This window comes from Thalassophryne amazonica, chromosome 2 (assembly GCF_902500255.1).
Source record: "Thalassophryne amazonica chromosome 2, fThaAma1.1, whole genome shotgun sequence".
Taxonomy (NCBI): domain Eukaryota; kingdom Metazoa; phylum Chordata; class Actinopteri; order Batrachoidiformes; family Batrachoididae; genus Thalassophryne; species Thalassophryne amazonica.
Window position 1 is genome coordinate 110,314,303 of NC_047104.1, and position 24,549 is coordinate 110,338,851.

Consider the following 24,549-nt stretch of genomic DNA (forward strand, 5'->3'; position numbering starts at 1 on the left):
TAACAGAGCGCCTTTTTGCACAGCTGCACATCTTTGCACCTTTTAATTTATTGACTTAAACTATTGTAAATAAATACTTCTGTTTTTCTAATCCTCTCGTTTGTGTCTCCTCGTCACTGTCCTCTGAGCCATGGGCACGTGACACCACGTTTTCTCTCGTGCTACCTGCTTTCTGCTCTATTTACTGCTGAAAGGGAGGAAAGGAGGGGAAGGGAGGAGATTTCTGCGCTGAAGGCGAGCTGTTTGTTCTGCAGACAGTTGAGGGTTTTAAGGCACGGATCATGGCAAATTTCCGCCCGGCTCTCGGGTTCAAATGGTCTGTGCTAACGAGCACGGATTTTCAGAAAAATGAACTGAATTGTTACTGAAAAATCAGCTGCTTCAACATCCCGAGGCTGTGAAATGGCAGCTTAGAGCTCAGCTGAGAAGGAAAGCCGAACAGAGACTCACTTTCACTCTCTCCACTGAACAGGAAAAATCTCCATTAATACCCTTCAGTATTAATCCAGAGTTACTCACGTGAGCACCACTGATGATTTGAAATCTCAATAGGGTGAATGTGTACGTACTGCTTGAGATCTGTGACTGTAATTTTCGCCACCATGCTGGATGGCATTCAGCAGACAGTTGGCCGCTATGCGTGCATGTGTCAGGAGGACCAATTCAGTAAGAAAGCTGTCACCTTTTCGCCTGTTTTTGCACAATGTTGCGTCACCGCCTCTTCTTCACCAGTCGTGTCAGTGAGATACTTCCCTTACGTATCTTCTCACTTTCCAAGATTTTATTGAACACTCTGATTAGGAACTCCACTGCCATCTCTCACAAACATTTCTATGCCTCTGCTGGTATATCATCAGGACCAACTTTCAACTTGTCATTCCACTCTGTCTCCACTTCATAGTTATCTTCACTGTTGCACTTCCTGATTTACTTTCTTCATATCTTTCAGTGCTCGCTCTCTCTCTCTCTCTCTCTCACACACTCACACACACACACACACACACACACACACACACACACACACACACACACACACACACACACACACACACACACACATTTTCATCATTGTTCAGCTACTCAAGATACTCCATGTTCTTAACACACTCACCTTACTTGTCATACTACCACCACGTCTGCTTGTCTTCCTTCCTCTGTAATATTTCAATATACTCTGTTATTGCTATGGTATCATTATCTGGTTTTCTTCTTTGAAATGTTAAAATTAAACCACCACTTGTTTGTTTGCACAAAATGTAAATAACATAATACAATTTTACTATGAAGCCACGCTGTTGTAACACATGCAGAATGTGGCTTGGCATTGTCTTGCTGAAATAAGCAGGAACGTCCCTGAAAAAGACATTGCTTGGATGGCAGCATGTGTTGCTCCAAAACCTGGATGTACCTTTCAGCATTGATGGTGCTATCATAGATGTGTAAATTGCCCATCCCATGGGCACTAACACACCCCCATACCATCACAGATGCTGGCTTTTGAACTTTGCGCTGGTAACAATCTGGATGGTCTTTTTCCCTCTTTTGTCCAGAGGACATGACGTCCATGATTTCCAAAAACAGTTTGAAATGTGGACTCATCAGACCACAGCACACTTTTCCACTTTGTGTCTGTCCATTTCAAAAGAGCTCAGGCCCAGAGAAGGCAGCGGCATTTCTGGATGTTGTTGATGTTTGGCTTTCGCTTTGCATGATAGAATTTTAACTTGCACTTGTAGATGTAGTGACAAACTGTGTTAACTGACAGTGGTTTTCTGAAGTGTTCCTGAGCCCACGCAGTAAGATCCTTTACACAGTAATGTCGGTTTTTAATGCAGTGCCACCTGAGGGATCGAAGGTCACGGGCATTCAATGTTGGTTTTCGGCCTTGCTGCTTACAGTGGGGAAAATAAGTATTTGACCCCCTGTCAGTTTTGCAGGTTTTCCCACCTACAAAGAATGGAGAGGTCTGTAATTTTTATCGTAGGTACACTTCAACTGAGAGACAGAATCTAAAAAAAAATCCATAAAATCACATTGTATGATTTTTAAATAATTAGTAAGTCCCTTTGGCTGCTCCCTTGTTTGCACTTGGGGTCGCCACAGCAAATCCAAGGTGGATCTGCATGTTGAATGTTGAATTGGCACAAGTTTTATGCCGGATACCCTTCCTGACACAACTCCACATTACATGGATAAATGTGGCAGGGGTGGGATTTGAACCTGGAACCTTCTGAACTGAAACCAAGCGCATTAACCACTTGGCCACCACCGCATTTTATTGTATAAAATAAGTATTTGACCCCCTGTCAGTTTTGCAGGTTTTCCCACCTACAAAGAATGGAGAGGTCTGTAAGTTTTATCGTAGGTACACTTCAACTGTGAGAGACAGAATCTAAAAAAAATCCATAAAATCACATTGTATGATTTTTAAATAATTAATTTGCATTTTATTGCATAAAATAAGTATTTGAACCCCTACCAACCAGCAAGAATTCTGGCTCTCACAGACCTGTTAATTTTTCTTTAAGAAGCCCTCTTATTCTGCACTCTAACATTATAGTATGTGAATGTTGACAGGAATTACAGTATGACTATACTGTATGCTGTACCACAGTATACTGTAAGTAAATAAATGTTTCAGTACCTCACTGTGCCAGTGTACTGTAGTATCGTAATGGAGGGTTAGTCTAACTGTTTGTATTCCATGTATATTTTTGTACTTTATTTTTGCATAGGCTTACTGTATACAAGTGCTAAATGCACAGGGTTTCTGTTTGTTTTTTTACTGTACAAGTGCTACGTGTAAATGCACAGGATTTCTGTTTTTGTACTTTTTTTTAAACTATGTACAAGTGTTAAATGCACAGGTTTTTTGTTTTGCAACATGCATCTAGCCTACAGTGAACAATAAACATTGATTTCTACAGCTTCATGTCCTGAACATTTTATTTTCTATTTTTCTATGTAGTGTTTAGAAACTGCTCAGCTCAGTAGTGTTTTTAATTTTGATCGACTCGGGGCACGATTTGACAACATAGTTCAGTTTTGAGTACAGATTGAACTGTTTTGAGGTGAAAGTCTGGTTTTGCAAGAAGAGTCTGGGGTTTTGTAAATGTAGCTTGAAAATTGGGTTTTGTGTTCACAGTTTAGAGAAAAGGAGAGCAGCTTTTGAGAAAAAAATGTCTTTGCAATTGAGAAAACCAGTAATATACGACATCCATTTGTGCATTTAAGGCCTGAAAACATTCCAAAAACGTTGGGACAAGGGCAAGTTATTATAGGATTGAATCATTGTCATGCTGGAAGACCCAGCCATGTTGCATCTTCAATGTTCTCACTGATGGAAAGAGGTTTTGGCTTAAAATCTCATGGTACATGGCCACGTTCATTCTTCCCTGAACATGGATCAGTCGTCCTGTCCCCTTTGCAGAAAAACAGCCTCAAAGCATGATGTTTCCACCCCCATGCTTCAAAGTAGGTATGGTGTTCTTGGAATGCAACTCAGCATTCTTCTTCCTCCAAACATGACTAGTTGAGTTTTTACAAAAAAGTTCTGTTTTGGTTTCATCTGACCACATGATATTCTCCCAATCCTCTTCTGGATCATCCATATGCTCTCTGGCAAACTTCAGACGGGCCTGGACACATAGTGGCTTAAGCAGGGGGACACGCCTGGCACTGCAGGATTTGAGTCCCTCTCTGCATAGTGTGTAGCCTTTGTTACTTTGGTCCCAGCTCTCTGCAGGTCATTCATCAGGTCCCTCCGTGTAGTTCTGGGATTTTTGTTCACCGTTCTCATGATCATTTTGACCCCATGGGATGACATCTTGCGTGGAGCCCCAGATCAAGGGAGATTATCAATGGTCTTGTATGTCTTCCATTTCCTTACAATTGCTCCCACAGTTGATTTATTCACACCAACCTGCTTGACTATTGTAGATTCACTCTTCCCAGCCTGGTGCACATCTACAATTTTCCTCCTGGTGTCCTTCAACAGCTCTTTGGTCTTGGCCATGGTTGAATTTGGAGTCTGACTGTTTGAGGCTGTGGATAGTTTTCTTTTATACAGCTAAGGAGTTCCAACAGGTGCCATTAATACAGATAACAGGTGGACAGAAGAGCTTCTTAAAGAAGACGTTACAGGTCTGTGAGAGCCAGAAATCTTGCTTGTTTGTGATCAAATACTTATTTTCCACCATAATTTACAAATAAATTCTTTAAAAATCCTACAATGTGATTTTCTGGATTTTTTTTTTTCTCATTTTGTCTTTCATAATTGAAGTGTACCTGTTGAAAATTACAGACCTCTCTCATCTCTCTAAGTAGGAGAACTTGCATAATCAGGGGCTGACTAAATACTTTTTTACCCCATTGTATCTTGAGACAAGTCACGGGATGGATACATGAACATTTCCAAGTCTCTGTCTTGAGGAAATAATAAATAGTAGGATATAAATGTACATTACAGACATTACAAAGATTTCTTTTTAAAATGTATGTACAACCCCTGGCAAAAATTATGGAATCACCGGCCTCGGAGGATGTTCATTCAGTTGTTTAATTTTGTAGAAAAAAAAGCAGATCACAGACATGACACAAAACTAAAGTCATTTCAAATGGCAACTTTCTGGCTTTAAGAAACACTATAAGAAATCAAGAAAAAAAGATTGTGGCAGTCAGTAACGGTTACTTTTTTAGACCAAGCAGAGGAAAAAAAATATGGAATCACTCAATTCTGAGGAAAAAATTATGGAATCACCCTGTAAATTTTCATCCCCAAAACTAACACCTGCATCATATCAGATCTGCTCGTTAGTCTGCATCTAAAAAGGAGTGAACACACCTTGGAGAGCTGTTGCACCAATTGGACTGACATGAATCATGGCTCCAACACGAGAGATGTCAATTGAAACAAAGGAGAGGATTATCAAACTCTTAAAAGAGGGTAAATCATCATGCAATGTTGAAAAAGATGTTGGTTGTTCACAGTCAGCTGTGTCTAAACTCTGGACCAAATACAAACAACATGGGAAGGTTGTTAAAGGCAAACATACTGGTAGACCAAGGAAGACAAAGCGTCAAGACAGAAAACTTAAAGCAATATGTCTCAAAAATCGAAAAATGTACAACAAAACAAATGAGGAACGAATGGGAGGAAACTGGAGTCAACGTCTGTGACCGAACTGTAAGAAACCGCCTAAAGGAAATGGGATTTACATACAGAAAAGCTAAACAAAAGCCATCATTAACACGTAAACAGAAAAAAACAAGGTTACAATGGGCTAAGGAAAAGCAATTGTGGACTGTGGATGACTGGATGAAAGTCATATTCAGTGATGAATCTCGAATCTGCATTGGGCAAGGTGATGATGCTGGAACTTTTGTTTGGTGCCTTTCCAATGAGATTTATAAAGATGACTGCCTGAAGAGAACATGTAAATTTCCACAGTCATTGATGATATGGGGCTGCATGTCAGGTAAAGGCACTGGGGAGATGGCTGTCATTACATCATCAATAAATGCACAAGTTTATGTTGATATTTTGGACAATTGAAAGGATGTTTGGGGATGATGAAATCATTTTTCAAGATGATAATGCATCTTGCCATAGAGCAAAAACTGCAAAAACATTCCTTGCAAAAAGACACATAGGGTCAATGTCAATGAGCAGATCTGATTTGATGCAGGTGTTAATTTGGGGGATGAAAATTTACAGGGTGATTCCATAATTTTTTCCTCAGAATTGAGTGATTCCATATTTTTTCCTCTGCTTGGTCTAAAAAAGTAACCGTTACTGACTGCCACAATCTTTTTTTCTTGATTTCTTATAGTGTTTCTTAAAGCCAGAAAGTTGCCATTTGAAATGACTTTAGTTTTGTGTCATGTCTGTGATCTGCTTTTTTTTCTACAAAATTAAACAACTGAATGAACATCCTCTGAGGCCGGTGATTCCATAATTTTTGCCAGGGGTTGTATTATATTGTTAAATATGTCTTGGACTTCATTTAAATCAATCATTAAGATGTGCAAACTGTATGGTATAGTTGTATGAATTTCAGACCTTCAGGTTCTGAATGTGAGTGAAAAGATTTGTTGCTGGATATTGAAAGTGTCATCACTAATAGAAATGTGATCCATCACTGGTTATGCCTGGTTATCTTACAGAGTTTCACAGAGAGACTGGAGACTATCCCAAAGTGTCCGGGTCAGAAAAGCCTGTCTGTGTTGAATTGAACCTCTGGCTCTGTGACATTACACCTTAACACACACTGCTGGATAACACATTGTTTTTGTTTGTTTGTTTGTTTTTTCTTTTTTAGAAAAGTTTATTTTATGCTACACAGGTGACCTTTGCCTTCCATACAGTACATGGGTGCAGTATGAAAGATGGCCACAAGAGGTCCACATTATATAACACTTTCTCCAATCATTTTGACACTTGTCATAAATGAGATCATGTGAATTAACCTGTAATATTTCTTGCATTGCTTCCATAGAAAATATATTTAAATATCTCCTCATGTGAAATTCATTAATGCTTCTCTCAGTCGATATTCACAGTCAGCAAAAAAACGTAACTCTTGTGATCTGATGCATGATGACCCCATTCAGACTGGGTTTTGCAAGGATTGTTTTTAGTTGGATAGAGTTCAAACCTGTTTTTAAAGTCGTGCTCATCCTACACACGTGTCCAAACTCAATCCAGCTCAATCTGGATTCTTTGAAATTTTATCACACAATTCAGTTAGAATTTTCTGGACCTGGATGTGAGAGTATTGGTGTGTGTGTGTTTGTGAGATGCAGGTGTGTGAGACATGTGGCAGCTGGATTCTAGCTTTGATTTTTGATTTGATTTATTTAGAAATTCCATACAAATAAAAACAAGAAACAAGCAAAGACATAATAAAACAATAACCAAAATAAATTCTTTGGAATTTCAAGGATAACACAAAAAAGTCTCCTGACTTATTTCCATTGTGGTCCTTATAACACATTAAGCAATAAGATAACAACAAAATAAATAATAAGATAAGATAAGATGCATTTTATTGTCATTGAATAAAATTCAACAAAATATGAGTTGCAGCTTCAACTTGTCTAGCATAGGACCTCATAAAAACTATAAACACACACACAAAAACAGTTTGCAGCAAATACACTCAACAAAAATATAAACGCAACACTTTTGGTTTTGCTCCCATTTTGTATGAGATGAACTCAAAGATCTAAAACTTTTTCCACATACACAATATCACCATTTCCCTCAAATATTGTTCACAAACCAGTCTAAATCTGTGATAGTGAGCACTTCTCCTTTGCTGAGATAATCCATCCCACCTCACAGGTGTGCCATATCAAGATGCTCATTAGACACCATGATTAGTGCACAGGTGTGCCTTAGACTGCCCACAATAAAAGGCCACTCTGAAAGGTGCAGTTTTATCACACAGCACAATGCCACAGATGTCGCAAGATTTGAGGGAGCGTGCAGTTGGCATGCTGACAGCAGGAATGTCAACCAGAGCTGTTGCTCGTGTATTGAATGTTCATTTCTCTACCATAAGCCGTCTCCAAAGGCGTTTCAGAGAAGAGAGAGCGCGCCGTCCTTCACCTCGCCAGACAAACCGCACATTTATGTTGTACACAATTATTGCACAGAAGGGAAATAAATGTTTTGTTTTTGGAACCGCTTTCTGGTTATTTTAGCGCTGGGTTCAGTCAGGCGCTGGTCCGCTCCTCAACTCGCGTCTGCACATAACAAGTGGCTGAGTTAGAATTTCTTTAAAAAACATGCAAATTGCTATTTTAGGGTTTTGTTTTGTTTTTAAACTGAGCAAATAATTTGTTTTAGAGTGTGGAATACTCCAAAGAATATTTCACTTCTGTGGACTGATCCTCATAACTTGTAAAGTGAAATGGGGCTGCACATAGACAATACCTTCAGCTGGACTGCACATGTGGACAGTTTGTGCTCCCGATTCCATCAAAGACTTTATTTCCTTCGTAGACTTCGTTTGTATGGAGTCAATCAGAAAATTATGTTGTTGTTTTACCAGGCAGTGTTAGAGAGCCTAGTTAGGTATGGCATGACTGCCTGGTACGGCAATCTTTCTGTACAATTTAAAACGAAACTTAACAGACAAATTGATGATGCAATGAAGATAATCGGAAAGAAACAATATCAGTCCCTCAGTTCACTCTATGAAGAGTCTGTTTTGAAAGCAGCTCAGAGGATACTGATGGATTCAGTTCATGTTCTTCACGCAGAGTACACTCTCCTTCCTTCTGGGAGAAGGTACAGAGTTCCTCGGAGTAGACTGAATAGATTTAAAAATTCATTCGTCCCCATGTCTATTAAATTGTTAAACAATAATGTTTAAAATTGGAATTATGCAATATTTATGGTGTTTCTCCTGACTCCTGTCATGTTAATTTGTTATGGATGTGGTTGTGTTTTTATCTGTATCGTTTGTTTTCTCTTTTCTTGTAAGGCACCTAGCATGAGTCCAAGACAAATTTCCCTGAGGGGACAATAAAGTGTATCGTATCGTATCGTATCGTATCGTAAATCAAAATGCCAGCATGGCTGCAGCTTTGAACACTGTTACAAACAGCCCCAGCCTCCCCTATTACCATTATAACTGGTCTTCTGTCCCAATAAAGATCACAGCTTTGACCCCCTAAAACAAATAAAAACAAAACAGCACTCATTCGTTTTATCTTACATTTTCACCCTCGTTTCCACACCAGGAGCAACATTCGGGAATCAATCTGAGCAGCTCGTCAGCTCACCTGAAGAGGTGGATGCGCTACTTTCCACCCGCGTAGATCAGCAGCCTCCGTGACGTGTGCGCGCTGACAGTGTGAATGAAGCCTGACACGGTTTATAACGAGTCAGACAAACGTCTCTCCTCCAACCGGGATGTGCAACTGTCATTAAACCACGAGAAAGATCTGATGTGCGCAAGGGCGTAGGTTTGGTCTCAGCTTTGGTAGGGACAATACCACCCCCCCCCCCCCCCCCCCCACACACACACACACACCCCCCGGCCCCCCTGCTCACCACCATCACCCCCTAACCCACTCATACCATTAGACGCACAAGTACAGCATAATACATAACATATGACGACATAATGTTGAATAATTTAACACTTTATTTACAATATTAAGTGTGTAGGCAAACAAACAAATAGCTTAAATAACAAAACTGCACCCAAAATCACGAATCTATTCTATAGGCCTACACCTGAGAGAACAAGACAACAAAAAAAAAAATACTTGTGGAGCTAACAAAAAAAAAAAAAAAAAAAAGTTTTTGCAAACAAGATGTATAATCTATTCTCTTCATCAATAATGCAGTTGTAGGTATCTGGCAACCTAATTTGCCAAAAAAAAAAAAGGGATTTCCAATGATATATATGGTGTATTACGGTAAACGTAAGCCTGTGATGTCATAACGCAGAGGAAAAACACGGACGTTTCACACTAGTGCGCCGCTGATTCTCATTACCGTAAGTTCTCATGTAAGCCCTCACTCTGAAAAATGTCAACACTGACAGCAAGCCAAGAACCCGTGCTTTCCAACAGTGTGCTATATGTTGCATATATTACAGTAAAGTGCGTTCGGTGACTTTTGAAACGAGGGAAAAGTATGAAAAAGAGCGCAAAAGTGACAGAAAAGTACATAGACAGACAGCAAACATAAATGTATTTTTTGAGGAAAAGGCAGGGTGTTAGTGTCATTTGTGAAGGTGTGTGCAGTTTATTTTAAGTGTGGCGCACAGCATTGTTCGCAAGCCCCCGCCCTTCTTGTTTTTCTGCACCGGAGCAGTGTTGCCAGATATGAAATATGAAACTATCGTACCAAAACCTCAAAATTATCGTATTTTGGGAGAAATTATCGTACACAAACAAAACGCATACAACGTAGCTATTTTAGCGTTTTTTTTTTATTTACAAAGAATTTTATGTCACATTTTTAAACAGTAATTATAGTAATGGGGAAACTATGGCACAAAAAGAACGCAAATGCACAAGCAAGACTGTGAAGTAACACAAACGTGTTAATTACCAGACTAGAAAGAGTCGAATTCAACCTCGAGGTCGCTGTCGTCATCCGATGCCATGGCCACTTGTGCAGATTTTGTAGAACACAGAAAAAATGTTGACACCTCCATAAGGAACTTGAACTTTTTTTTTTATTTTTCTTGTATATCTCTTTGCTCTTGTGTTTTGTTCGTTTGTTATTGCATTTGTTGAAATACAGTTTCGAAAAAAAAAAAAAAGATGGTTGGGGAATCTTCCTGTCCTGTCCTGCAGAGATTGGATGGGAACTCATTACTTTGTATGGGGAGGGGGCGGGCTTTCAAATGACTGTCCCGGCAGCCCAAAGCCTGCAGCAGCCCTGTGTGTGGTGTGTCTTTGATGCCGACTGAGTGCAACGCCTGCAAAATTATTCTTGGGTGTCAGAGAGAGATGCGTGTTTGGGCAACCAACTGAAATTATCGTACATATTGGCTTTTTCCCATTATAGATCGTACATCGTACAGATGGCAAAACTATCGTACAAATACGATAATTATCGTACATCTGGCAACACTGCACCGGAGCCACCCATCCTCTGTGCTCTGGGACCTCCCACTTTACAAATGAAGCACTGCCTGCCACGAGATGCGCTTTGTTTACGTCCATGTGAGAAGAACGTGAGCCAATGAAATTGCAACATGGGTAACCCTGTCACTCTGGCACGTCGAAAACACAAAACGTGACGACTAAAATTATAGTATCGAGTTCGCAAAAAAATAGTGAATGATTTTGTTATATAAACAAAAATGCTAAATATTGGTAGGGACTATTTTGCCATCCCAAAATATTGGTTGTGACTTGTCCCTATGGTCCATATGCAAACCTACGCCCCTGGATGTGCGCAACTCAATGCGTCTCCAAAAGGATCCCCGCGAAACTTTGGTGTCATTGATTTGATTAGTTTTGTCGCGTTTTAAACCTCCGAAGAGTTCTTCAACTTACTCCAGCAAAACACACGGAGACAAACTAAAAATAAATAAATATAACCCAAAGGCCGTCGTCGCTCTTCCTGACTGACAGCTGCAGCGTCATGTATATCACTGACTGTAATCTAACGTTCCCGCAGTTTTGTAGCAAGGGCTAAAATTCCGGCGCCCCAAAGCCATTAATTTTGGCAATGCTGATTTGCCAAATATTTATTAATGTTCCCTAGCAACTACATACAATTGGTGATTTCGCTGCACTTCAAGGGCGCTTTGAATGGCGCCCAAGACGAGGAACGTACGTTTTCTGCTCCTGTCGGTGGAAATGCACTGTTGAATGAGAGTCAGTTGGAGGAAGTGTTGTTTTAATCATTCATATTACATGTAGGCACATACAAGTAAGCAAAACTGACATTGATAATACTTTTTAAAAATATATATATATTATAACTTTTCCCCTCCACATCGAGGAGGGCAGCGCCCAAGCGCCCCCTATGGGCCGGCCGCCAATGGTGGCCCTAAAACGCTGTTGTAGTTGCTGTATATGGCTAAATGATAAAAAAAAAAAAACATATTGAAAACATAAAAGGTTCGGTCAGTAGTTCAGCACAGTTGGCCCCAAAATGGCACCTAGCAGGAGTCGGTCCAGACTCGACCTGAGGGAAAGAATGCACTCAGAGTGCCCTTGTAGTTGTCACCAATCAGACTGTATTTAATTCTGAGGCAGATAAATTGTTTATAGTTATTTCTTTGAGTGTGGTTATTGTTTTAGTTTAAGAACCGAGTTCCGCTTTAACAGAACCCTGATCCTAAAAATACCACAGGAGGAGTCCAACGAGACTGTGGGAACAGATTCCTGTCCTCAACACACACACACACACACACACACACACACACACACACACACACACACACACACACACACACACACACACACACACACACACACACACACACACACAGTGTCGAGGGTTTCGCCGACGTAAATCCGGCCTGGTCCTCCCCTTTAAGATCCTCCACACACACACACACACACACACACACACACACACACACACACACACACACACACACACACACACACACACACACACACACACACACACACAGTGTCGAGGGTTTCGCCGACGTAAATCCGGCCTGGTCCTCCCCTTTAAGATCCTCCACACACACACACACACACACACACACACACACACACACACACACACACACACACACACACACACACACACACACACACACACACACACACACACACACACACACACACACACACCGCAGAGACTCTGAGTGGATCACTTCCAATGATCACGATGCGATCAGACTCATTGATTTGGCTGTGATGTGGTGTTTGGCTGAACCTCCTCATCCTCTCCGCTCCGACGTCTGCGCTGAAAAGGTGAACGCTTTCCTTCTTTCTTTCGGCCGCTATGAGACGAATAACGGGGAAGGCGAAGGATGAAACTTTAATCGAGCTGCAGAGCGCCACCGACTGTCAGACTGGAGGTAGGAATCAAACCAAATAAAAATAAAAATAAAACATCATCACCACCACAAACCCCACAACTGATCACCCCAATCTGTCCGAAAACAGTTTAATCTGCGACAGACCAACAATCCTCTCCCACTTGTCGTGGCCTGTAATATTTTGACTGGACATTGTGAAAGTGAGGACGTGTAGAAAAATCCTGTATTTTTCTCAGTGGTCTAGTCGGCGGTTATAGAGTGAGACTGTGTTCAGTGTGACAATGCTGGAGTGTCTGGGTGGATCTGTGTAGATTAAAGTAATCTCTGTGGGATTTCAGACCCACAATCCCAGGATGAATCTCCTTCTGGGAATCAGGATTTCAAAATAACCCGTGAACCAGCTGTTTCTGTTTTTTTTTTAAGCAGAGACGTCCATGTTCTTGTGATTGTTAAAACTTAACTTAATTAACCTGATCATACAAACTGCCAACAACACAGTGAGATGATTCCCCTTAAAGGAACATATAACTGTGAAAAACACAAACACACATGGATGTGACTTTGGTCTGCATTGTATGATAATAACTGTAAATTAAGGCCGTTTTTAGGGGAATATTGGAAAAGAAATAAATGACCGAAAATACGGTCCATTCTCCTCTTGGTCGAATTCTCCTCTCCAGAGCACTGGAGAGGAGAATTTGACCGATAGTCCAACCTCGGATTCAGGAGGAGCAGTGTGGTTTTCGTCCTGGTCGCGGCACACTGAACCAGCTCTACACCCTCCATCGGGTGCTCGAGGGTTCTTGGGAGTTCACTCAACCAGTCCACATGTGCTTTGTGGATCTGGAGAAGGCATTCGATCTTGTCCCTCAGGGCACCCTTGTGGGGGGTGCTCTGTGAGTACGGGGTCCGGGGTCTTTTGCTAAGGGCAGAGATGAGTTTCTTCAGCAGGGTGGCTGGGCGCTCCCTTAGAGATAGGATGAGGAGCTCGTTCATTCAGGAGGAGCTTAGAGTCGAGCCGCTGCTCCTCCGTGTCCAAAGGAGGACGCCTCGCTGGAGAGGTGTTCCGGGCACGTCCCATTGGGAGGAGGCCCCGGGAAAACCCAGGACACACTGGAGGGACTACGTGTCTCAGCTGGCTTGGGAACACCTCAGGGTTCCCCCGGAGGAGCTGGGGGAGGTGTGTGTGGATCACGAGGTCTGGGCGGCTTTGCTTGAGCTGCTGCCCCCACTATCCGACTCCGGATAAAGCGGAAGAAAATGGATGGATGGAAATGGTACTTTCGGGACTACATGGAGCACCAGAGTATTTGTTGAATCTTATCTAAAAATGTGTAACGTGGTGGGACAGTCGCATCGGTCTATAAGTCAATTAAATTCAATTAATTAAATAAATTAATTTAATTGGTGCATTAGCTATTTCTAATGCAAACCATGAGAGCAAGCAGAAGCTAATGAGCTAATTAATGTTATTATACTGAAGCACAAAGAACTCAAGAGTGAACTTCCTGTCACCACTGAACAGGTGAAAACATCAATGCAGAGCTAAATGCGTGCATCTTTATCCCACAAAATGTAAATGAACAACTATATATTTTTAAAATATTTCATTTAGCCTTACCTTAGCCTAGCCATCCTCCTTGTTGTGGTTCCATCTATCCCACAAAGTGCAAATAAGTTGAGTGCCTAGTAGCCCTGCTTGGCATTGTTGATGTCGCCACCACTTCGTTCTAAAAACGCCGCGCTTTAACTTACAGTCTTTCCTGCACTATTATTTTATTTCAGAGTACTCGATCCTCTGCAGACATGGCCACAACTTCAATAAATATTCAGAGAAAATTTTCATTTACCTTGTTGTTGCTTTGTGTTGGCATGTTTTTGTTGTCTAAACTCAACAAAAACAAAAGCAAAATGCAACTTTCTGTCTGCAGCATTTAGCTACAAGCTTCCGTTCACTAGCCAGCCATCTTGTATGGCTTCCTGTGCATTTGCGCATGTGCCCCAGGAAGTAAACGTGTACATGAGCATGTTTACTTCTACAATTGGAACATTTTATAGGAGCTTTTTTCTTTTTTATGCTGACAGCAGGAAAATTTTAAAACATATTTGCTTAATGTCTATAAAGTTTTACAGCTCAATTTTGTTTACCTGCAACTTATCTTTCACCATTCCTGTAGATCTAATGCAGTCATGTGTCCTTCAGTGTTTCCTCTGTTTTCTTCGATGACAAAATAGATGCTAGATCCACTCATTCACTATTCAAATGCAATACACAAGCACAAATCTACCCTACTCTAAACACACTGACCAACCAATGAAAAAAATTGTTTCAAACTCATCTTAAATTGACCTTTAGTGCTTTTATCTGCACTCAGAAGTGGATATTAATTCTTAAAAATAGAGACCTGCTCTGCAAATGATCAGGTGAAGAATGGATGGAGACTCAGTATATTTGATTTTGGGCCATGTTGTGGAGCAGGAACTAAGCAGCACAAAGAACAGCACCGGTGTCACCTATAGAGCTGTAACAATTACTGGATTATTAATAGACTATTAAACTAGCACTCAGAGAATGCATACCTCTACCAAGATACATGCTTAACCCTCTGGGGTCGACGCCGTCGTATACGATGGCTAAGACCAAGATTTACTAAATTATAAATAACTTTTTAATGATATGAGATAGAAACTTACTTTTTTTGCTGAAAAGTTAACTCTGCAGAGTTTCGAGCCATCCATCGGCCATCTTTGTACTCCTCATAGAAGCTGTGTGATGATGTGCGCAATGTGAGTGTCCAATCGGAATTGGTTCACTGTCACATGGTTTTCCAAAATCCATTCGTAGGGCAGATTTACCTCACGTGAAAAGCCAAAGATCGTTTTCAGGAGTGATACGTGACTAGTTGGCCCATTTGGTCTTACACACCTCTCTGCCATCCCCTCATTACCCCATCCCCGTAGAGACGGTGCCTGCTCCCAGACCACCAACAACCAGTAAAAATCTATTTAAGCATAAAAATTAAAAAAGAAAAAATAATATAGCACCTTCAACTGCACCACAGACTAAAACAGTTAAATGTGGTTTATTAAACATTAGGTCTCTCTCTTCTAAGTCCCTGTTGGTAAATGATATAATAATTGATCAATATATTGATTTATTCTGCCTTACAGAAACCTGGTTACAGCAGGATGAATATGTTAGTTTAAATGAGTCAACACCCCCGAGTCACACTAACTGTCAGAATGCTCGTAGTACGGGCCGGGGCGGAGGATTAGCAGCAATCTTCCATTCCAGCTTATTAATTAATCAAAAACCTAGACAGAGCTTTAATTCATTTGAAAGCTTGACTCTTAGTCTTGTCCATCCAAATTGGAAGTCCCAAAAACCAGTTTTATTTGTTATTATCTATCGTCCTCCTGGTCGTTACTGTGAGTTTCTCTGTGAATTTTCAGACCTTTTGTCTGACTTAGTGCTTAGCTCAGATAAGATAATTATAGTGGGCGATTTTAACTTCCACACAGATGCTGAGAATGACAGCCTCAACACTGCATTTAATCTATTATTAGACTCTATTGGCTTTGCTCAAAATGTAAATGAGTCCACCCACCACTTTAATCATATCTTAGATCTTGTTCTGACTTATGGTATGGAAATAGAAGACTTAACAGTATTCCCTGAAAACTCCCTTCTGTCTGATCATTTCTTAATAACATTTACATTTACTCTGATGGACTACCCAGCAGTGGGGAATAAGTTTCATTACACTAGAAGTCTTTCAGAAAGCGCTGTAACTAGGTTTAAGGATATGATTCCTTCTTTATGTTCTCTAATGCCATATACCAACACAATGCAGAGTAGCTACCTAAACTCTGTAAGTGAGATAGAGTATCTCGTCAATAGTTTTACATCCTCATTGAAGACAACTTTGGATGCTGTAGCTCCTCTGAAAAGAGAGCTTTAAATCAGAAGTGCCTGACTCCGTGGTATAACTCACAAACTCGTAGCTTAAAGCAGATAACCCGTAAGTTGGAGAGGAAATGGCGTCTCACTAATTTAGAAGATCTTCACTTAGCCTGGAAAAAGAGTCTGTTGCTCTATAAAAAAGTCCTCCGTAAAGCTAGGACATCTTTCTACTCATCACTAATTGAAGAAAATAAGAACAACCCCAGGTTTCTTTTCAGCACTGTAGCCAGGCTGACAAAGAGTCAGAGCTCTATTGAGCTGAGTATTCCATTAACTTTAACTAGTAATGACTTCATGACTTTCTTTGCTAACAAAATTTTAACTATTAGAGAAAAAATTACTCATAACCATCCCAAAGACGTATCGTTATCTTTGGCTGCTTTCAGTGATGCCGGTATTTGGTTAGACTCTTTCTCTCAGATTGTTCTGTCTGAGTTATTTTCATTAGTTACTTCATCCAAACCATCAACATGTTTATTAGACCCCATTCCTACCAGGCTGCTCAAGGAAGCCCTACCATTATTTAATGCTTCGATCTTAAATATGATCAATCTATCTTTGTTAGTTGGCTATGTACCACAGGCTTTTAAGGTGGCAGTAATTAAACCATTACTTAAAAAGCCATCACTTGACCCAGCTATCTTAGCTAATTATAGGCCAATCTCCAACCTTCCTTTTCTCTCAAAAATTCTTGAAAGGGTAGTTGTAAAACAGCTAACTGATCATCTGCAGAGGAATGGTCTATTTGAAGAGTTTCAGTCAGGTTTTAGAATTCATCATAGTACAGAAACAGCATTAGTGAAGGTTACAAATGATCTTCTTATGGCCTTGGACAGTGGACTCATCTCTGTGCTTGTTCTGTTAGACCTCAGTGCTGCTTTTGATACTGTTGACCATGAAATTTTATTACAGAGATTAGAGCATGCCATAGGTATTAAAGGCACTGTGCTGCGGTGGTTTGAATCATATTTGTCTAATAGATTACAATTTGTTCATGTAAATGGGGAATCTTCTTCACAGACTAAAGTTAATTATGGAGTTCCACAAGGTTCTGTGCTAGGACCAATTTTATTCACTTTATACATGCTTCCCTTAGGCAGTATTATTAGACGGTATTGCTTAAATTTTCATTGTTACGCAGATGATACCCAGCTTTATCTATCCATGAAGCCAGAGGACACACACCAATTAGCTAAACTGCAGGATTGTCTTACAGACATAAAGACATGGATGACCTCTAATTTCCTGCTTTTAAAATCAGATAAAACTGAAGTTATTGTACTTGGCCCCACAAATCTTAGAAACATGGTGTCTAACCAGATCCTTACTCTGGATGGCATTACCCTGACCTCTAGTAATACTGTGAGAAATCTTGGAGTCACTTTTGATCAGGATATGTCATTCAAAGTGCATATTAAACAAATATGTAGGACTGCTTTTTTGCATTTACGCAATATCTCTAAAATTAGAAAGGTCTTGTCTCAGAGTGATGCTGAAAAACTAATTCATGCATTTATTTCCTCTAGGCTGGACTATTGTATTTCATTATTATCAGGTTGTCCTAAAAGTTCCCTAAAAAGCCTTCAGTTAATTCAAAATGCTGCAGCTAGAGTACACCCTCTCTACTTTTAAGATTAGGCTTAAAACTTTCCTTTTTGCTAAAGCTTATAGTTAGGGCTGGATCGGGTGACCCTGAACCATCCCTTAGTTATGCTGCTATAGACGTAGACTGCTGGGGGGTTCCCATGATGCACTGTTTCTTTCTCTTTTTGCTCTGTATGCACCACTCTGCATTTAATCATTAGTGATCGATCTCTGCTCCCCTCCACAGCATGTCTTTTTCCTGGTTCTCTCCCTCAGCCCCAACCAGTCCCAGCAGAAGACTGCCCCTCCCTGAGCCTGGTTCTGCTGGAGGTTTCTTCCTGTTAAAAGGGAGTTTTTCCTTCCCACTGTAGCCAAGTGCTTGCTCACAGGGGGTCGTTTTGACCGTTGGGGTTTTACATAATTATTGTATGGCCTTGCCTTACAATATAAAGCGCCTTGGGGCAACTGTTTGTTGTGATTTGGCGCTATATAAAAAAAATTGATTGATTGATTGATTGATTTGAATAGCTCCAATGAGTACATACTATTAGTACATATCAGTGCGGCCTGCGCCATTACGCACAGCGATCAGTGAAAGCAGGAGCAGACGGAGAGCCTCTGATGACAATCTCATGTGCTCATACAAAGAGTGTGTAACTATCAGGATTGCTCCACTAATTTGCATGTGAATGTTACTGGATAACTCTGTTGCTTTCTCTGCGTAAACCACTGTTTACCATATCAATGCACAACAAAACACATAGACCATTTTATATATATTGATCAAAATGTGCATTTGTGTTTATTGTTTGAACCTTTTTGTTGTACAGACTTTCACACAAGACCTCAAATTACCTTTATAAAGTGTCAAAACAGTTGTTTATTATAGTTTGCTGTGTGTTTTGAATACATTTGTGTGGAAAATTATTTTTCGCTTTATTTTTTCCTTGCCTATTTTTGATTGTAAACCTTTATTACACTTATAAAACACAAAAAAACATATATTATGAAAGCACAGGTTGTCCTGAAAAAAAGAGACATAAAACTTGATTGTGGGATGCAGGAAGAGCTGTTAACAGCAATAATAAAACATTTATGCCAGGCAAGTGAACTGTCCAAAAAATGCCCTCGGACCCCAGAGGGTTAAAACGTATTCTGGATCCTGGATCCAAAATATGTTCTGGATCAAATTCAAAATAAAATTTCTCATTTTCTAGGACATAATCCATCTGCTCACCAAATTTCATCAACATCCTCTCACAAATATTTAAGTTAAATCTTGTGTGCCAAATATTCTTCTCAGTGCTCGAAAGACATGGGCCGATAACCGGTTTCACGGTATACCGCGGTATGAAAAAGCCACGGTAACTAAAATTTTCCTTTATACTGTCCCTACAGTATGAGTGGGTTATGAGAATTCTTGACAGGCAGAGTGGAGGCGGTCGCTGCTGCCCTTCCCCCTGGTGCGCACCTCTGTCTCTGTTTACAAACAGGCAGCTAATGTTAGCTAGCTCTGCATCATGGTTGAAGGAGGCGAAGCCTGCACTGAACTTTTCCCTCCATCTAAAAGACCAAGTCGGCTTTTTTGTTTTATTTTCCGCAGAATAGCCCTTTAAGACAAAAACGGTGGCAACAAAGCACCATAGCTATGGCCTTTGTCGGACTCGGAGCGATTCAAGATACCCGCAAAGATTACATGGAAGGAGTAAACTATATCCCATCCTTGAAACTAGGGATGTCCCGATCGATCACATGATCGGAAATCGGGCCCGATCACGTGGTTTCAGACTTGATCGAAATCGGACGTTGCATCCCAGTCAGGGATCCGATATAGATTTTATCCTCATTATTTTGATCAGCACTATTTCAAGCTCTTTTTCAAGCCCTTTTCTCTTTCCAGAAGAGAAAAGGGAACAAGAGTTGCGCAGTGAATTTGGGAAGAAGAGATGGAATTGTAACCCGGACAGAGGTGGGGGAGTTACGCCCTCAAAGTTTCTTTTGCAGAACTGCTATTTGTGTGTTTACATGCTCAGCCTGGCGCCTCGGTGGAATGACAAGAGGATGATGGACACTTTCCCACCGAAACTCTTGCTCAGTCATCCTTCCGTGCGCAGCAGGACCCGGTGCTGACCAAGTCCTCAGGACAGCGATCTGTCATCTGATTAACAAAAAGAAAAAACAAATTGTCCTGTGATTGTTTGTCTGCAAAACAGAGTGAGAGATGGTGTGCGCACGAGTGACGTGCACACTCATCACATTTAGGAGCGCGTCTTAAAGAGCTTCCGTCTTCATTCACATTCACTGCGCTGCTCTGAACTTTTTGAACACTGATAAAGCATCAGAGGGACACTGAGGACTGTCAGGATGCAAATGTAAGTTGTTTTTTTTTTTTTTTACTTTTACTTTTCAAGTTGACTTTTGAACTTTCTACGCTCTGAGCTGTGACGTAGCTTCGCGCTGTCCAATAGGAACGATGCGTCGGGCCAAAACATAGAAGACTAGTGGCAGAAACCACTGATCTGTACAAATGGTAAATGGACTGCATTTATATAGCCCTTTTCCATCTGCATCAGACGCTCAAAGCGCTTTACAATTATGCCTCACATTCACCCTGATGTCAGGGTGCTGCCATACAAGGCGCTCACTACACACCGGGAGCAATAGGGGATTAAAGACCTTGCCTAAGGGCCCTTAGTAATTTTCCAGTCAGGCGGGGATTTGAACCACAGATCAGTGCAGAAACCACGTGTCTGAAGAAAAATCCTTGGAAATGTTTTTTGTTGTTGTTGTCTGTAGGGATGTGAATCGTTCAACAACTCACGATTCAATTCGATTCCGATTCTTGGGGTGACGATTCGATTTAGAATCGATTTTCGATTCAAAGAGCTCTGAGAAATAGTTATATTACTTAAAAAAATGTTTATGTTTAAGAAAATGCAGCTTTACAAGGTTAATCAAGTGATTCTAGATGTAAATTTACTTATCTGCTTTGCTCGTTCGGAGTTGGCTGGCAGTTTAGCGCAGCGCTGGTCAGTAGTCAGCAGAGACCGCTGCTCCGCTCTTTTAGCTCCGGGTGATGGCGTAGCATGTGGGCTTGCGGATTTGAAGTGTTTCCGAAGTACTTAACTTTCATTTTGCAGATTTTGCACACTGCATAAGTCATGTCAAGCTCCTTCTTACGCAGCAAATAATAAAATCCAAAATGTGCCCAAACATTTGCCTTTAGCAAAGACGGTGCTGGCTGAATTAGCTCTTCATCCACCATGCTAAGCTACAGCTCTGCAGCTCACGAGTGTTTGAACCACGCCGGACCACCCCCCCGTGTGGACGCTGTAGTACAGAAGCTGTTGCCTGACAAACAGTACACGCAGCGACTAAGCAAGAAAATGTTTAAAAAAAATGCTTTTTAAAAATCGATTCATGGACATTTTGGATCGATTCAGAATCGTAATAAATAAGAATTGCGATTTGGACGTGAATCGATTTTTTCCGACACCCCTAGTTGTTTGTTACCTCAAAATTTCTGATTACTGTTTAAAAAAGTTTAGAACACTTGTAATTAAAATAGTTAAATCAATAAATGGTTCTTTAGAAATCTTTCATCTGTAAATTAAAACCACCTGTTATTTCAGATTAGATAATTTCTTGTTCAACATACGGAACCTTGGACATTTATTTTTAGACAAATAAAATAACATAGAAATTTGTACATTTTTTAAGTCTGGTAGATTATTACTTGATTGTTCAAGCTACTTCAAGGAGAAGTGCACTGTTTAAGTGATAAATAATAAAATAGGGTGATTAAAATGAAATTATTATATATTTAGCATTTGTTCATTGTTCATTCAGTTTTTGAAAGTATCGGATCGGGACTCGGTATCGGCAGATACTCAAAATCAGATGACTCGGAATCGGATCAGGACCAAAAAAACCTGATCGGGGCATCCGTACTTGAAACCACTGAGAAGTACAAGCGGTGGACTCGAGTCATGCTTGTGATCGACCAAGTTTCTCCCACAAACATGTCAAGAAGGACAAATACATGTATTCCAAGCACTTTCTTGGTGAAGCTGGGCCAAGTATTGAGCATCCGGAGTTTTGGACCTTATTCCAGCCACATTTCTCCCGAAGCAAGTAAGTCATGTTTCCCACGGGGCAGATGCTACATGTCTAAAAGAGAGACTATCATTTTGGTATTTTCTTTAAAGTTATCAGTGGTATAGTGCTCGTAGCGGTAGACATCGCATCAATTAGTGCGCCTGAATCACGCAAGCTTCATATGCAAATAGCCATAATGTTGTTAAAGCACATTTTAAAACTATACATAATACCGTGAAATTGCGGTATTTTTACCCACGGTTATCATACAGTCCAAATGTCATACCGGCCCATGCTTAGTGCTAGAATATATTCTAGATTGCCTCCAAAAATGTATCACCTGTTTCCCCAAACATTATCGTTCTGCTCACCAAATTTGAGTGAAATCTGTTTTTTGTTTTTTTAAGTTATTCTGCTAACAGACAGGCTGAAGGGATGATATTTCCCAGTTGGCTTGGGAACAACTTGGGATCCCCCAGGTAGAGTTACAAGACTTGGCTGAGGATAGGGAAGTGTGGGATGAGCTGCTTGGTCTGCTGCCACCACAACCTAGACCTGATTAAAGCTGGGCAGACACTGTACGATATTTTCAATTGTTGTACTTGGCTTCAGCTCAAACTGTACGACAAAACTGCAGGGTGTAAAAGTTCAGAGTGCACGATTTATGTTCTCACACTGTACGGCCCGATGCTGTGATGCGATCTAACTACTCACATTGTACGTTCAAAAACCACACATCGGACTTGTGTTTCCAGAAGCAAAACGTAAACAAAAGCTTTTTTATTCTTTTTCATTTTTTTTTTCAAACTTTACTTACATTTCTTATTTTTACAAAAACTTGATGGGAGACATCAAAGTTTAAAAAAAAATACAAGACTTTACATGAGTTGAAGAATAAGGGGAAAAAGAAACAGAAACTGCTTTCCCAATGAGATGATCACTGTTTATGCTCTCTCCGGTGTTTGCACATGCGCAGTGCAAGAGGTTGGGGTAAATCAGCTCGTAGACGATTGTAGCGCTGCTTCAACAGCACGATACCCTCACAACGGCCGACCAGAATATCAAACAGGTTTGATTATCATCTGACCATACGACTGCCGATCGGGAGGTGGTCGTGAGAGGTTAAACGCAGCTCATTACTCCATGTACTGTATACTACACAATGCAGGACGCATGAATAAGCCAAAAAATTCTTGCACGAGTGAAAAATCGCCTGAAAAAGGGCCAAAACTTGCACAGTGTAAGCCCAGCTTTAGTGACAGAAAATGAATGAATGCTAACATATGAAAAAGAGCCAAACAAACAGATAAACACTGGAGAAATTTGCATTGGTTATGTAATCAACAAATATTTTGATAATCATTTAATCATTTTGAGTTATTTAAAAACCCAAATTCTCTTATTTCAGTTTATTGAATATGAATACTTTCTGATTTATCTCATTAGTTTCTTTACTTTTGTCTGGCTGTCATGTTTTGGCCCTGAGCGGGGTGATGGTTTTGTTTTTTCCTCCTTTCTTCTACCCACCTGTTTTGATTTATTACTTGTTTCTTTTCATCATGTTTTCCCTCCGTTCTATTTTGCTTTGTCACTTTGTTGCCTTTGTCACTTTTCATACTTCTGCCATGGTTTAGTTCTGTTCTTGCTCAGTCAGTCTGTGTTTTCATTGTTTATCGTTTAGTTATCATCTGTTTATTGTTGCTATTCTCTTTTCTGTTATTATCTGTTCTGCTTTAGTATTGGGTTTTTGGTTTCTGTTCTGTTCTAGTTTTCTTCAGCCGGTTTGTGGTTGCATTATTGATCATTAGTTTATCACTTGTTTATTTTCTCATTTGTGTTTTCAGTTACATTGTAACATTGGGTTTTGTATCTGTTATCATGTAGTCTCTGTTTTTCTTTAGTATTCATTTGTTCTTGTATTCCCTGATCAGTTCTCATGTTCTTGCCCATTTCAGTATTATATTTTATTGTGTCTTCTGTTTAGCTTGGTTCATAGTTCCCTGTTTCACTCCATGCACCTGCCATTATGTCTTCATCCCTCTCGCATCTCTGTTTGTATTGTCACATCATGTCACTTCACCAGCTCTGTGCCCTCCTCTCACACTTTGATCCATTCTGCTTTGTGTTGTCATTCACTCCCGCTCTTGCTCACGTGTCTTTGTCTATTTCATTACTCCACTTTGCGTACTCCCTTCCTCACTATCTTGCCCCATCCATACTCTTTGTCCACTAGCCACGTCCCCTTTCGAGATCCTTGTCCTCACGTGCACCTTGTTAACACCTGCTTATTTAATCTCCTCCCAGCCACCACACTTTTGCCAGTTTGTTGTCGCTTCTAGCACACATTCCAGCCTTTGGTTATTATAGTTAGGGTTGGATCAGGTGACACTGAACCATCCCTTAGTTATGCTGCTATAGACT

General features: G+C 40.4%; 1 protein-coding gene across 4 annotated transcripts in view; it reads left to right on the top strand.

Annotated features, from left to right (window-relative positions):
• The window catches only part of ano5b (anoctamin 5b), a 202,296-nt gene that overhangs the window by 12,323 nt on the left and 165,424 nt on the right, over positions 1–24,549 (top strand). The window contains exon 1 of one of the 4 annotated variants that reach the window (XM_034191588.1): positions 12,301–12,521. The exons of 1 other annotated variant lie outside the window; for it this stretch is intronic. In XM_034191588.1, coding sequence (XP_034047479.1) covers positions 12,446–12,521 — 76 coding nt within the window. In that variant the 5' untranslated portion in view covers positions 12,301–12,445. Of the gene's footprint in view, positions 1–12,300; positions 12,522–24,549 lie in introns of those variants that run through there. 2 more of the 4 variants (XM_034191597.1, XM_034191606.1) reach the window with 2 other exon arrangements.